Genomic DNA, 12,884 nt, shown 5'->3' with positions numbered 1-12,884 from the left:
TTTAAGCGTGATACAAAAAAAACCCCACACAAAAACAAAAAACAAAATCGGAATCGATGCAATTAATGTGTCCAATTTATTTCCATTTTCCATCAGTATGACGCATCGGAGACGGGGTTGGGTTGGGGTGGGGTGTGTGTGTGTGTGGGGGGGGGGGGGGGGGGGGGGGGGGGGTCAGCGACTTCAGCCGGGATTGATCTCGGTCCCGTCGGTACCTTGTGGAGCGAATGATCTACCGACGGAGCTAGCGGGACCCCAAATGATCGCAGTAGATTTCGGATTACCTCACTCAACCCTAACACCGACGATATCCGTAGTTTACCCTGGTTACTTTTACCCCATGCCTATTTATTACATTTTTTCTGAGACAAATTACAGGCATAGTATCAAAGCTAATGTTTTTAGTTTATACGTGTTAGTGATAGTTGAATAAAACTATACCTTATGTACATGCTCATTTTTAATACATTTTTTTTCCAATTTTGAAAAGTAGCAAAAATCTCTAGGATTGAGGGAGTTAATATAAATATCGGCGGCCACCTTTTTAAAAATGATTATTTCATCCCAACTGTCAGGATAAAGATAATCCAGGGTCTTCTGTCTTGATAAATAAACCACGGCCATTTAAATATGCCTTCATGAAGGCCAAGAATTGACACGATGTACAATTAATTAATACTGATATTATTATGAGTTTTGAAGCCTTGTTTTTTTTTTAACTCGAGGGAAACAACTCAACAAATCAATCTGATTGTAAATAACGTAGTTATCTCCCTTAGAAATAATTACGTTCGTGCAAGGCTTAGAGAAAAATGGAGAGATAAGAATTAATGAATTAATTAATAAGTCAATTTTTAAAAATATATAGTTTAATTAATTGATTAATGAATTGATAACATTGGTCCTCACCATGATTCAGAAGAGAACATGTTATATTTTTGACAGTTTATGAAGAATACAAGCATGACGCCATCCAACCTGGAATGGCGGCACGGTGAGTTAGGTTATCATGGAAATCCCAGGTTTGACATTTTTCCACTAGATGGGGATTATTTTAATTGGTGCATAGTTTATAGGACGAGTTTTCTGATCAAATAAAAAAAATATCGTCTTTTAAAACCTTTTCTGCAGCGTACGACAGACACCGTTTCCCTCTTTCCTTGCCGATGGTTTTCAGTATTTTCCCAAAATGGCAGGCTTACACAGCAGAAAAAACTGATTTTTAAAACACAAACATTCTCTCTACAAAACAACTTTATGTTCTTTATAATTAAACAAAGATCATTCTTCAAAGTTTGTGATGTACAAAATATATCTGAATAAGAAAAAATGTATATTGTGTCGTAACAAATGTGACGATTTTGCTGTAGGTGGTGAGGAGGGGGTTGAAGCCCAAGAGCTCTTGTTGACGTCTGTGTGTGTTTTGTACGTCTGTCAAATCTTGGACAAGATGGAGGACATTTGAATCCGTCGATAGATGAAGTAGAGTCTTGTCAAAATGATATCAGGCGTTTTTATTGTTTTTATTCGTTCATTTATTTATTTATCTATTTATTTATTTATTTATTTATTAATTTTTATCCATGCGACAGAGAGGCCACACCAAGCTGCAATCTTCTATTGATGCAATGCGTTGAGTTTTTAAAACTTACAACATCCGCCAGCCGGAAATAACGTACGATTACACAAGACTGCGTGTAAACTTTAAAGTTTATAGTCCGATTAATATACTTTAGTGCTGAACAACTCATAACAATGGCTGGCTAAAACCAATAACAAAGAGCCGAGTGATGTCAAAATCGTTCCTTCTATAGACGGGTTGCCTCTGGCAAGGGAGACGACTTTGCATGACTTGATGATTCGTCAGATTGGTGTGGACTTTCGTCTTCCTGGTCATCAGAGAAAGTTTCTTTCAGAATTTTATCCTTCGTCTCGGGCAATTTGGCGCTGATCACACCGCAGACGACGGTTGCCGCCGCCATGATGATCATGAAAATGTACAAAACACTTTTATCTTTGGGGATGAGGAAAGGGGCGAAAATGGCGCCGATTCGGGCAGCCATGCTCCCGACCCCGACCCCGAGGCCTCTGACTACTGTCGGGTAAAGCTCTGCGTTCCGGGCGTACAAGCCCACCCAGGCAACATCGAGCGTTGATTTTGCCACAGAAATGAGAATTGAACTTCCAAAGTCCTTCGCTGCCTTGTCGCCGAATTGCAAAATCAAAATGGAGATGATACACAACATGGCGGTGACGGCTAAAAATAGAAGCGAGTGCCACCTACGGCTCATGACCCTCAACACAAACATGGACAAGAAGTTGAATGGAATTGGGATGATACTCATCACAAAGAAATTGAAATAAAAATCTCCATACAAAGATTTGGCCCCGAAACTCAAAGCGTAATACACCATACAAAAGGTGAATTGAAGCAACAAAATACACACCGTTATCATTTTGTAACCTTTTCTAAAGAGGTCGCAGACATTGTATTTCTTATCACCAACTTCCTTATCTTTCTCGCCAACCACAAAGTTCCAATTATCAAATGACGGGACCGCCTTTTTGTTGAGCTTTAGAATTTTACGAGACACCGAAATAAATTCTTTCCTTTTCTTTTTTACTTCTAGCCACCTCAGACTTTCCGGCGCAAAAAATATGAGTGGAATCAGGCAGAAGGCTGAATAGGCGGCCCCCACTTGATCCACGCGTCGCCAATCTTTGGCCAGCCAGGCCACGAAGGCCAACACCGTGCATCCCACATACCACATGGGTACGGATATCGTCACGGCTCTCCACTTCCGGGTCATCACCTCTGACATGTAAAGAAACATGGTGACTAAAATGCTGGACGCAAAAAGACCAATCAGAAACCGGAAGAATATCAACATGATCCAAGATACTGAGAATGAAGAAGCGAAATGGGAAGCAGAAATCATGACCAGCGACAGACCAACCGTCTTTTTCCTGCCGATGGCATCCGACAAAAAACCTCCCAGATAGGCCCCCGTGGTCATCCCTACCATTTGTATAGAAATAATCAACGACACGATCCAAGCCTTGTCGCATACGAGTCCCCACTCCGTCACGATCGTTGACGACCTTGGGTTGAATTCCACGTTGACGCACTTCCGGTAATTCTCACACTTTCCTACAACGTAATCCTTGATTTCATTGGTTCCGTTAAAAACGTCCACAGTCGTCGTTTCCAGCTCCGTTCCGTTGACGGTGGCGGGCCCTGACGTGTTGTGATTGTCCAGACACCGCCATCCAGGGTTGTAGTTGCCAAAGGCCATGAACAGGATGTTGTAAGCCACACTGCTCTTGATGACGAAAACGACAGAGAAAAAGAAGATGATCTGAAAAGGGCCACATCCGGCCACGTCCTCCAGGATGTACTCGGCCTTGCCTGGATTGGACGAAATGGGAATCAGGGAAGTTAACAAGAGAAATAATCAAGAAAACTGGTGCTAAACAAAGTACAGCAGATGTAGTCATTGGGATCCACTAAATCATTGGAGCAGGAGTTGATCCCGGTTTCTAAAGCGTGAAACGGATAATAGAAATTCCTTGCTACATTTGAACAGGAAGCTTTCGGAAAGTACTTTCCACAAGATCTACCAGACCCAGCTACCCAGTCACTGCTGGATGGACGGGGGGGGGGGGGGGGGGGGGGGGGAATCTCGACTTCATCCGGGATTAGATCCTAATCTCTTTGCGTGTGAATTGAGCGTTCTACCAACTGAGCTTTCGGGACCGCTGTGTTCTTTCTGTATTTTTACATTGATACACCCAGGATTATTCCAGCATCACGTAATACACAAAATGCTGGAATAAATCAATGAAGAAAAAAATCTGAAACAAACTTCTCTCTCTCTCTCTCTCTCTCTGTCTCTCTCTGTCTCTCTCTCTCTCTCTCTCTCTCTGTCTCTCTTTCTCTCTCTCTCTCTGTGTCTCTCTCTCTCTGTCTCTATTTCTCTCTCTCTCTCTCGCTCTCTCTCTCTCTCTCTCTCTCTCTCTCTCTCTCTCTCTCTCTCTCTCTCTCTTTCTCTCCCCCCACCTAGCCTCCCCTAATTTGAAGCACATTTAGCATTAAGAAGAGTGAGAGTTAATTCTGTATTGATGTGTCACAACTGTACACACATACGCACACGCACACCCACACACACACACACACACACACACACACACAAGGACACATACACACATACATACACAAATAGACAAACAAAAACACATACATATCAAAATTGTTTATTTCAGGAACCAGGCCCTGATGAAATATCTGTAGAGGTATTAAAAAGCCTAGGAGATCTAGCAATTGATGAACTTCACATATTATTCAACAATATATACAATACTGGGCAAATTCCAGAAGATCTCTGTAACTCTATTTTCATAGCAATACCAAAGAAAGCAGGTGCAGTCAGATGCGAAAATTTTAGAACTATAAGTTTAATAAGTCACATCAACAAAATACTGTTGCGTATAATTATCAACAGGCTAAGGAATAAGATTAACCCGAAATCGCAGAAGAACAATATGGATTCCAACCTGACAGAGGGACAAGGAACGCAATATACCTCCTCCGTGTTTTAAGTGAAAGAGCTATACAGGTTCAGACCCCACTATACCTCTGTTTTGTCGACTACAAAAAAGCTTTTGATAGAGTACGCCACGAAGAAATACTAAAACAACTGCACTCCATTGGCGCTGATGAGAAAGACCTCAGACTCATGCAAACATTATACTACACCCAGCAGGCATCTATCAAAATCGGAAACTCTACAGGAAATTCCATTCCTATTAAGAAAGGAGTCCGTCAAGGGTGTGTTGACTCACCAGATCTGTTTAATCTATACCAAGAAACAATCATGAGGGGCATAAATAATATGGAGGGAATAAAAGTAGGAGGTCATAACATAAATAATATAAGATACGCAGACGATACGGTACTCATTGCAACATCAGAAATCCAACTTCAAAAGATTGTTGACAAAGTGGTAGTAGATAGTGAAGCCAAGGGAATGGAAGTGAATATCACGAAAACAGAATGCATGGTAATACAGAAAAACCCGAAAACAACAACACCTGCAATATAACGATTCACGGCGAGCAGCTTACCAACGTAGAAAGTTTTAAATACCTAGGTTCAATAGTGACAACAGATGGAAGATGTAACCGAGACATACGAGCAAGAATAACTCAAGCCAAACAGGCCTTCATGGACCTGGGAAACATTTTGAAAAACAAACAGATGTCGTTCGGGATTAGATTCCGAGTCTTGAAGTGCTACGTGTGGCCAATCTTGTTATACGGATGCGAAAGCTGGACTACAAATGCAGAAACACAAAAGAACATTGAAGCTTTTGAAATGTGGTGCTTGAGAAGGATGCAGAGAATATCGTATACCGCACACAAAACGAACGAAGAAGTGCTAAAACAAACATACCAACAAAGGAAACTAATGCCCTTAATAGTGGATCGACAACTATCCTTTTTCGGACACATAGTAAGGAAAGATAAGAATGAATACCTGGCAAGTTGTGGAAAAATACCTGGTAAACGCGCCCGGGGGAGACAAAGAAAAACACTCATAGACCAACTGAAGGGCTTCACCAACCTAACAATCCAAGAGCTGTTTGAAAAAGCAAGAGACAGGGAGGAATGGAGAGAGATAATTCATGCAGTATCCGAAGCCTGGACCAGGCATGGAACCTAGAAGAAGATACATGATAATACATACATACATACATACATACATACATACATACATACATACATACATACATACATACATACATACATACATACATACATACATACATACACACACACATACATACATACATACATACATACATACATACATACATACATACATACATGCATGCATGCATGCATACATACATACATACATACATACATACATACATACATACATACATACATACAAACACACATACATACACACACATGATGAGAAGAAGGGGAGATGATGAATAACACACGATGAAACCAAATCACAGCCAATGACCGTTGTAATCAACCGAGTACGAGTGACGTCATTGGCTGTGACGTCATTTCCCATTTGATAGAAATGCTAAATTATGTGCATACCTTGTGACGTCATGACGCCGTTTCCTGCCCACAGACAGACCTAACCCAAGCCTGACGACCTCTCTGTCTCACACTGATGCTGGTATGGATGATGTATCGACCTGTGGAATCAAGTCAAGATTTACAATATTATTATATTGATTATTAGATTTTGTTGACCTCATAACTCTCAAACCCGAGACCTCACAACGCCTTCAAGGAAGTCCCAGGTTTGAAAGTTTTGTTGTTTTTTGTTGGTTTTTTTTTTAATTTTTAAATATTTGTTGTTGTTTTTGTTTTTTTGTTTGTTTTGGTTTTCCAAGATGACGGTCGTTTTAATCGATCGATTTTTGAAGGACGAGTTTTGTGGCCAAATTTTTAAATACGAGTTTTTTTTCCAGAGTACGTCAGTCAACTGGTCGAATGGCTGCACGTACGGCAGGTATTTGGTCTAGTGGTTTGACACTCGACCTCCAACCCATAGGACTAGGGTTCCAGTTCTGCACTGAGTGGCGCAAAGTTGAGTCCGTGGAAAAGGCTCGTTGATCACATTATCTCACTGTAGTCAAGTGTAAAAGAAGTACCACGTCGTTAACAGCGTTGTCTCTTCCGAAAAAGACAAACAAAACAAACCATTATAACCAAGCCCTGTAAAGTGATTTGAGCACATTAAATCTATATCTCTAGTCGTCTATTAGAGTCATCAGGCCCATGCATATGGAGTTTATACCGGTTCTATAGCTATAAAATGAACAACATCAATTTCTTACTATCCTTTGGATAGGTTGCTAGTTTATTGCCAAGTACTTTCCGCCAGATCGAACAGAACCAGCTACCCAATCACTGTCAACAAGAAACAACACATTAACTGGAATAGATGTCAACCTACTGGTGAAAGTGACACGAAGTTGTGTACGTGTCAACTAGAAACAACACAATGACTGGAAACTGGAAAATATGCCAACCTACTGGTGAAAGTGACACGAAGCTGCGAGAAGCTGTGGACTATAAAGTAATCAACAATTATTAATATAACAGCTTCAATAAAGAGCAAAATACAAAACACGGAACGTGTCGGGGTCAAAGCCCTTCTTCAGCCAACAACAACAAAAATTTTAAAAGCCCAATAAAAACATAAATAGATGAGTCAGAAAGCCAGAATGACGACAGACAGAAATTCCATCCGTCCTCTCTGTAGAGTCTATGGTTTTTCTTCCACAGAAAGGACGGACCGAATTTCTCTGTCACCGATCTGATATTTTAGTCATGCATTTATGCTTTATTGTTTGGATTTTGTTGTAGTGATTGTTGGTTGAAGAAGGATTTTGAGTCCGAAACATTCAGTATTTTGGGGTTTATTTTTTTTTGAAGCTGTTACATTCATTTTTGTTTAACTCACTCAATCCTAGAGATTTTTGCCACTGTTCAAAATTGGAAAAAATGCATTAAAAATGAACATGTACATAGATAGTTTTATTCAACTCTCATTAACATGCAATAACTAAAAACATTAGCTTTGATACTACGTCTATAATTTGTCTCATAAAAATGTAATACATAGGCATGGGGTAAAAGTAACCCGGGTAAACTACGGATATCGTCGGTGTTAGGGTTGAGTGAGTTAAAACCTACTGGTGCTATGGTTTAGGTAAGACACTCACCTGTTCCACCCGCCAGATGAATCGTAGCAACGTACAAAACGCTGTGTAAGCTTTAAGGTTCGAGTTCGAGGGACTTTAGTGCAAACTAATTCCCCAATTGGCGGTCTAAAACAATAACAAACAGCCAAGTGACGCCTAATTCATTCATCATGATGGGTGGACAGTAACAATGGCTTATGGCACACACAGCTCTCCGAAATCATCCAGGGAGAGCGAATGAAAACACAATCACTTTGTCAACACAGACACGCACACACAAACACACATACACAGAGGCACATACACACATGTATCCATAAGTTAAATAGACACTCCCCCCCCCCCCAAAAAAAAAACAACAAAAAACAAAAAACAAAAAAACAAACAAACAACAACAACAAAACAAAAAAAAAAAAAAAAAAATCACGAACGCACACACATAGATATACATACATATACATTCAGACACAGGGACATTCATACACGCGCACACACACATATACACACACACACACACACACACACACACACACTTCAGTGAAGATATCAATCATATCTGCTGTTCTAGTTTTGCATCCAAGGTCAAGAGTTGTGACCTTTCTAATCTTTAAAAGAACAAAAACCAAAGCGATCAAAGGGTAAAAAAAAAAAAAAACACGATATAAAACTGTAATACATCCTGATGCGTGTTCCAGCATTTGACACAGTCATTAGCCATTGGTCACGTGTGCAGGTCTGAAAACCCAACATAATTAATGGGGTTGATTTAACTTTGTCGGCAGGGAGAACATTTCGTGGTGTTGGTTTGAAAACATTTCCACGAATAGATACTATGCGCTTGGCTCAGAAGCTCACAACATTGCCACCCGGAAGTGTAATAGATCAACATACAAAACAACGTGTAACCTTGAACGTTTATAGTCTGATTAATACATGTTAGTGAGAATTACTCATAAACGTGGATGGCAAAAAAAAAAAAAAACAAAAACAAAAAAAAAAAAGAAAAAAAAACAATCAGAAAGACCCGTATGACGTCATCTTTGTTCTATCTATAGAAAGAGATCAGAATTTGGGAGTCGGAAACAATCTCGACTCTACCTGGGGGGGGATTTCAGTCGCATTTGGCTCAAACAGAATGGACGCCGTATCGATGCCGAATCGACGGGGGGGGGGGGGGGGGGGGGGTCGCTTTTCATGTTCCTTTTTGATGACGGAGTCGCTTTTCACTCTCCTTTTTGATGACGACAAATGATAATTATAATTTGTCGTCATCAAAAAAGAGCGTGAAAAGCGACGTCATCAAAAAGGAGCGTGAAAAGCGACGTCATCAAAAAGGAGTGTGAAAAGCGACGTCATCAAAAAGGAGTGTGAAAAGCGACGTCATCAAAAAGTAGTGTGAAAAGCGACGTCATCAAAAAGGAGCGTGAAAAGCGACGTCATCAAAAAGGAGTGTGAAAAGCGACGTCATCAAAAAGGAGTGTGAAAAGCGACGTCATCAAAAAGGAGCGTGAAAAGCGACGTCATCAAAAAGGAGTGTGAAAAGCGACGTCATCAAAAAGGAGTGTGAAAAGCGACGTCATCAAAAAGGAGTGTGAAAAGCGACTCCATCATCAAAAAGGAGTGTGAAAAGCGACTCCATCATCAAAAAGGAGTGTGAAAAGCGAGTCTGTCATCAAAAAGGAGTGTGAAAAGCGACGTCATCAAAAAGGAGAGTGAAAAGCGACGTCATCAAAAAGGAGAGTGAAAAGCGACTCCATCATCAAAAAGGAGTGTGAAAAGCGACGTCATCAAAAAAGAGTGTGAAAAGCGACTCCGTCATCAAAAAGGAGTGTGAAAAGCGACGTTATCAAAAAGGAGTGTGAAAAGCGACGTTATCAAAAAGGAGCGTGAAAAGCGACGTCATCAAAAAGGAGAGTGAAAAGCGACTCCATCATCAAAAAGGAGTGTGAAAAGCGACTCCGTCATCAAAAAGGAGTGTGAAAAGCGACGTCATCAAAAAGGAGAGTGAAAAGCGACTCCATCATCAAAAAGGAGTGTGAAAAGCGACTCCATCATCAAAAAGGAGTGTGAAAAGCGACGTCATCAAAAAGGAGTGTGAAAAGCGACGTCATCAAAAAGGAGTGTGAAAAGCGACGTCATCAAAAAGGAGAGTGAAAAGCGACTCCATCATCAAAAAGGAGTGTGAAAAGCGACGTCATCAAAAAGGAGTTTGAAAAGCGACGTCATCAAAAAGGAGTGTGAAAAGCGACGTCATCAAAAAGGAGTGTGAAAAGCGACGTCATCAAAAAGGAGTGTGAAAAGCGACGTCATCAAAAAGGAGTGTGAAAAGCGACGTCATCAAAAAAGGAGAGTGAAAAGCGACTCCGTCATCAAAAAGGAGTGTGAAAAGCGAGGTCATCAAAAAGGAGAGTGAAAAGCGACTCCATCATCAAAAAGGAGTGTGAAAAGCGACGTCATCAAAAAGGAGTGTGAAAAGCGACTCCGTCATCAAAAAGGAGTGTGAAAAGCGACGTCATCAAAAAGGAGAGTGAAAAGCGACTCCGTCATCAAAAAGGAGTGTGAAAAGCGACGTCATCAAAAAGGAGCGTGAAAAGCGACGTTATCAAAAAGGAGCGTGAAAAGCGACGTCATCAAAAAAGAGTGTGAAAAGCGACTCCGTCATCAAAAAGGAGTGTGAAAAGCGACGTTATCAAAAAGGAGTGTGAAAAGCGACGTCATCAAAAAGGAGTGTGAAAAGCGACTCCATCATCAAAAAGGAGCGTGAAAAGCGACGTCATCAAAAAAGAGTGTGAAAAGCGACTCCATCATCAAAAAGGAGTGTGAAAAGCGACGTCATCAAAAAGGAGTGTGAAAAGCGACGTCATCAAAAAGGAGTGTGAAAAGCGACGTCATCAAAAAGGAGTGTGAAAAGCGACGTCATCAAAAAGGAGAGTGAAAAGCGACTCCATCATCAAAAAGGAGTGTGAAAAGCGACGTCATCAAAAAGGAGTGTGAAAAGCGACGTCATCAAAAAGGAGTGTGAAAAGCGACGTCATCAAAAAGGAGTGTGAAAAGCGACGTCATCAAAAAGGAGTGTGAAAAGCGACGTCATCAAAAAGGAGTGTGAAAAGCGACGTCATCAAAAAGGAGAGTGAAAAGCGACTCCGTCATCAAAAAGGAGTGTGAAAAGCGACGTCATCAAAAAGGAGAGTGAAAAGCGACTCCATCATCAAAAAGGAGTGTGAAAAGCGACGTCATCAAAAAGGAGAGTGAAAAGCGACTCCGTCATCAAAAAGGAGTGTGAAAAGCGACGTCATCAAAAAGGAGAGTGAAAAGCGACTCCATCATCAAAAAGGAGCGTGAAAAGCGACGTCATCAAAAAAGAGTGTGAAAAGCGACTCCGTCATCAAAAAGGAGTGTGAAAAGCGACGTTATCAAAAAGGAGTGTGAAAAGCGACGTTATCAAAAAGGAGCGTGAAAAGCGACGTCATCAAAAAAGGAGAGTGAAAAGCGACTCCGTCATCAAAAAGGAGTGTGAAAAGCGACTCCGTCATCAAAAAGGAGTGTGAAAAGCGACTCCGTCATCAAAAAGGAGTGTGAAAAGCGACTCCGTCATCAAAAAGGAGAGTGAAAAGCGACTCCGTCATCAAAAAGGAGTGTGAAAAGCGACGTCATCAAAAAAGAGTGTGAAAAGCGACTCCGTCATCAAAAAGGAGTGTGAAAAGCGACGTTATCAAAAAGGAGTGTGAAAAGCGACGTTATCAAAAAGGAGCGTGAAAAGCTTCGTCATCAAAAAAGGAGAGTGAAAAGCGACTCCGTCATCAAAAAGGAGTGTGAAAAGCGACTCCGTCATCAAAAAGGAGTGTGAAAAGCGACTCCGTCATCAAAAAGGAGTGTGAAAAGCGACTCCGTCATAAAAAAGGAGAGTGAAAAGCGACTCCGTCATCAAAAAGGAGTGTGAAAAGCGACTCCGTCATCAAAAAGGAGTGTGAAAAGCGAGTCCGTCATCAAAAAGGAGTGTGAAAAGCGACGTCATCAAAAAGGAACGTGAAAAGCGACTCCGTCCTCAAAAAGGAGTGTAAAAAGCGACGTCATCAAAAAGGAGCGTGAAAAGCGAGTCTGTCATCAAAAAGGAATGTGAAAAGCGACGTCATCAAAAAGGAACGTGAAAAGCGACTCCGTCCTCAAAAAGGAGTGTAAAAAGCGACGTCATCAAAAAGGAGCGTGAAAAGCGACTCCGTCATCAAAAAGGAGCGAAAAGCGACGTCATCAAAAAGGAGCGTGAAAAGCGACGTCATCAAAAAGGAGTGTGAAAAGCGACTCCGTTCTGCCATAGCCTTCCCAAACTCACGACCTGGTACTCAACCCCGCAAAAAAAATCGACATAAATAAGATAAATATCACGGGAAAAACTTAATCGTGAGTTATAATCAACAGCAACCAATAGAATCATTTGTTTCCTTGAGCAATTCTAACAACAACTAACTTTTTACTTTCGTTTGGTGATCGTCGTCTTCTTTTGTGACGTAATTTTTTTGGTCCGTATCAGGCCACAGCCTTCTTTAACTTCTCGCCTGACACTAAGACTTGTCTATTGACGTCATTTAAAGATTTGTGCCCCGTCAAGTGAGTTGCCGTAAGCAGTGCTCAAGGAAACAAGTGACCCAATTTGTTGAGCTACTGATTTTAACTCACGAGTTGTTTTCTTTCGTGGCCAAAGAATTGTCTTTCGACATTTTATGGTCAGTGTCAGGCTATAAGTTTACGATGGGTGCGATCAGACCTTAACCTTACGAGGGCGACAGCTCTACCAACTGAGCCATTGGGACCCCTCGATTGCTAAAGACAGAGTTTGTTGTCAGATTCAAATACAAGATTTGGGATGAGTTCTGAATCAATATTCACTCAATATATCGGAGCTTACTCAATGCCCCAATTGGATTCAATAGTCTGATGTCACGTCCGCCCAGCAACAAGCAGCTTGGTTCTAAACAAAGAAAATCGGTACTTTTTATTCTTCATGCTGGCTACAACTTTTTCACATGTCATGTGATCAGAATGTGAACAAGTCAAAACATGATCAGATTTATAATGTTATTCTCCTCTGGATACACTTTTATGCTCGTCGGAGAAGTATTTCATAAGGGTGTCCGCCATTGTTCTGAT

The 12,884-nt window shown here is 41.0% G+C and overlaps 1 protein-coding gene across 1 annotated transcript; it reads right to left on the bottom strand.

Annotated features, from left to right (window-relative positions):
- Positions 1-55: 55 nt before the first annotated feature.
- LOC144976329 (solute carrier family 22 member 4-like) lies at positions 56-8,260 on the bottom strand. The gene is made up of 3 exons (XM_078920542.1): positions 7,761-8,260; positions 6,121-6,221; positions 56-3,409 (listed from the first exon to the last, which is right to left on the bottom strand). The coding sequence occupies exons 2-3, from the start codon at positions 6,131-6,133 to the stop codon at positions 1,809-1,811; spliced, it is 1,614 nt and encodes a 537-aa protein (XP_078776668.1). The 5' UTR covers positions 6,134-6,221; positions 7,761-8,260; the 3' UTR covers positions 56-1,808.
- Between the last annotated feature and the right edge of the window lie 4,624 nt (positions 8,261-12,884).

The sequence above is a fragment of the Berghia stephanieae genome, chromosome 7 (genome assembly GCF_034508935.2).
Source record: "Berghia stephanieae isolate SIO BIC M18660-M18661 chromosome 7, UCSD_Bste_1.3, whole genome shotgun sequence".
In the NCBI taxonomy this organism is placed as follows: domain Eukaryota; kingdom Metazoa; phylum Mollusca; class Gastropoda; order Nudibranchia; family Aeolidiidae; genus Berghia; species Berghia stephanieae.
This window is presented reverse-complemented; position numbering and strand designations above follow the sequence as displayed.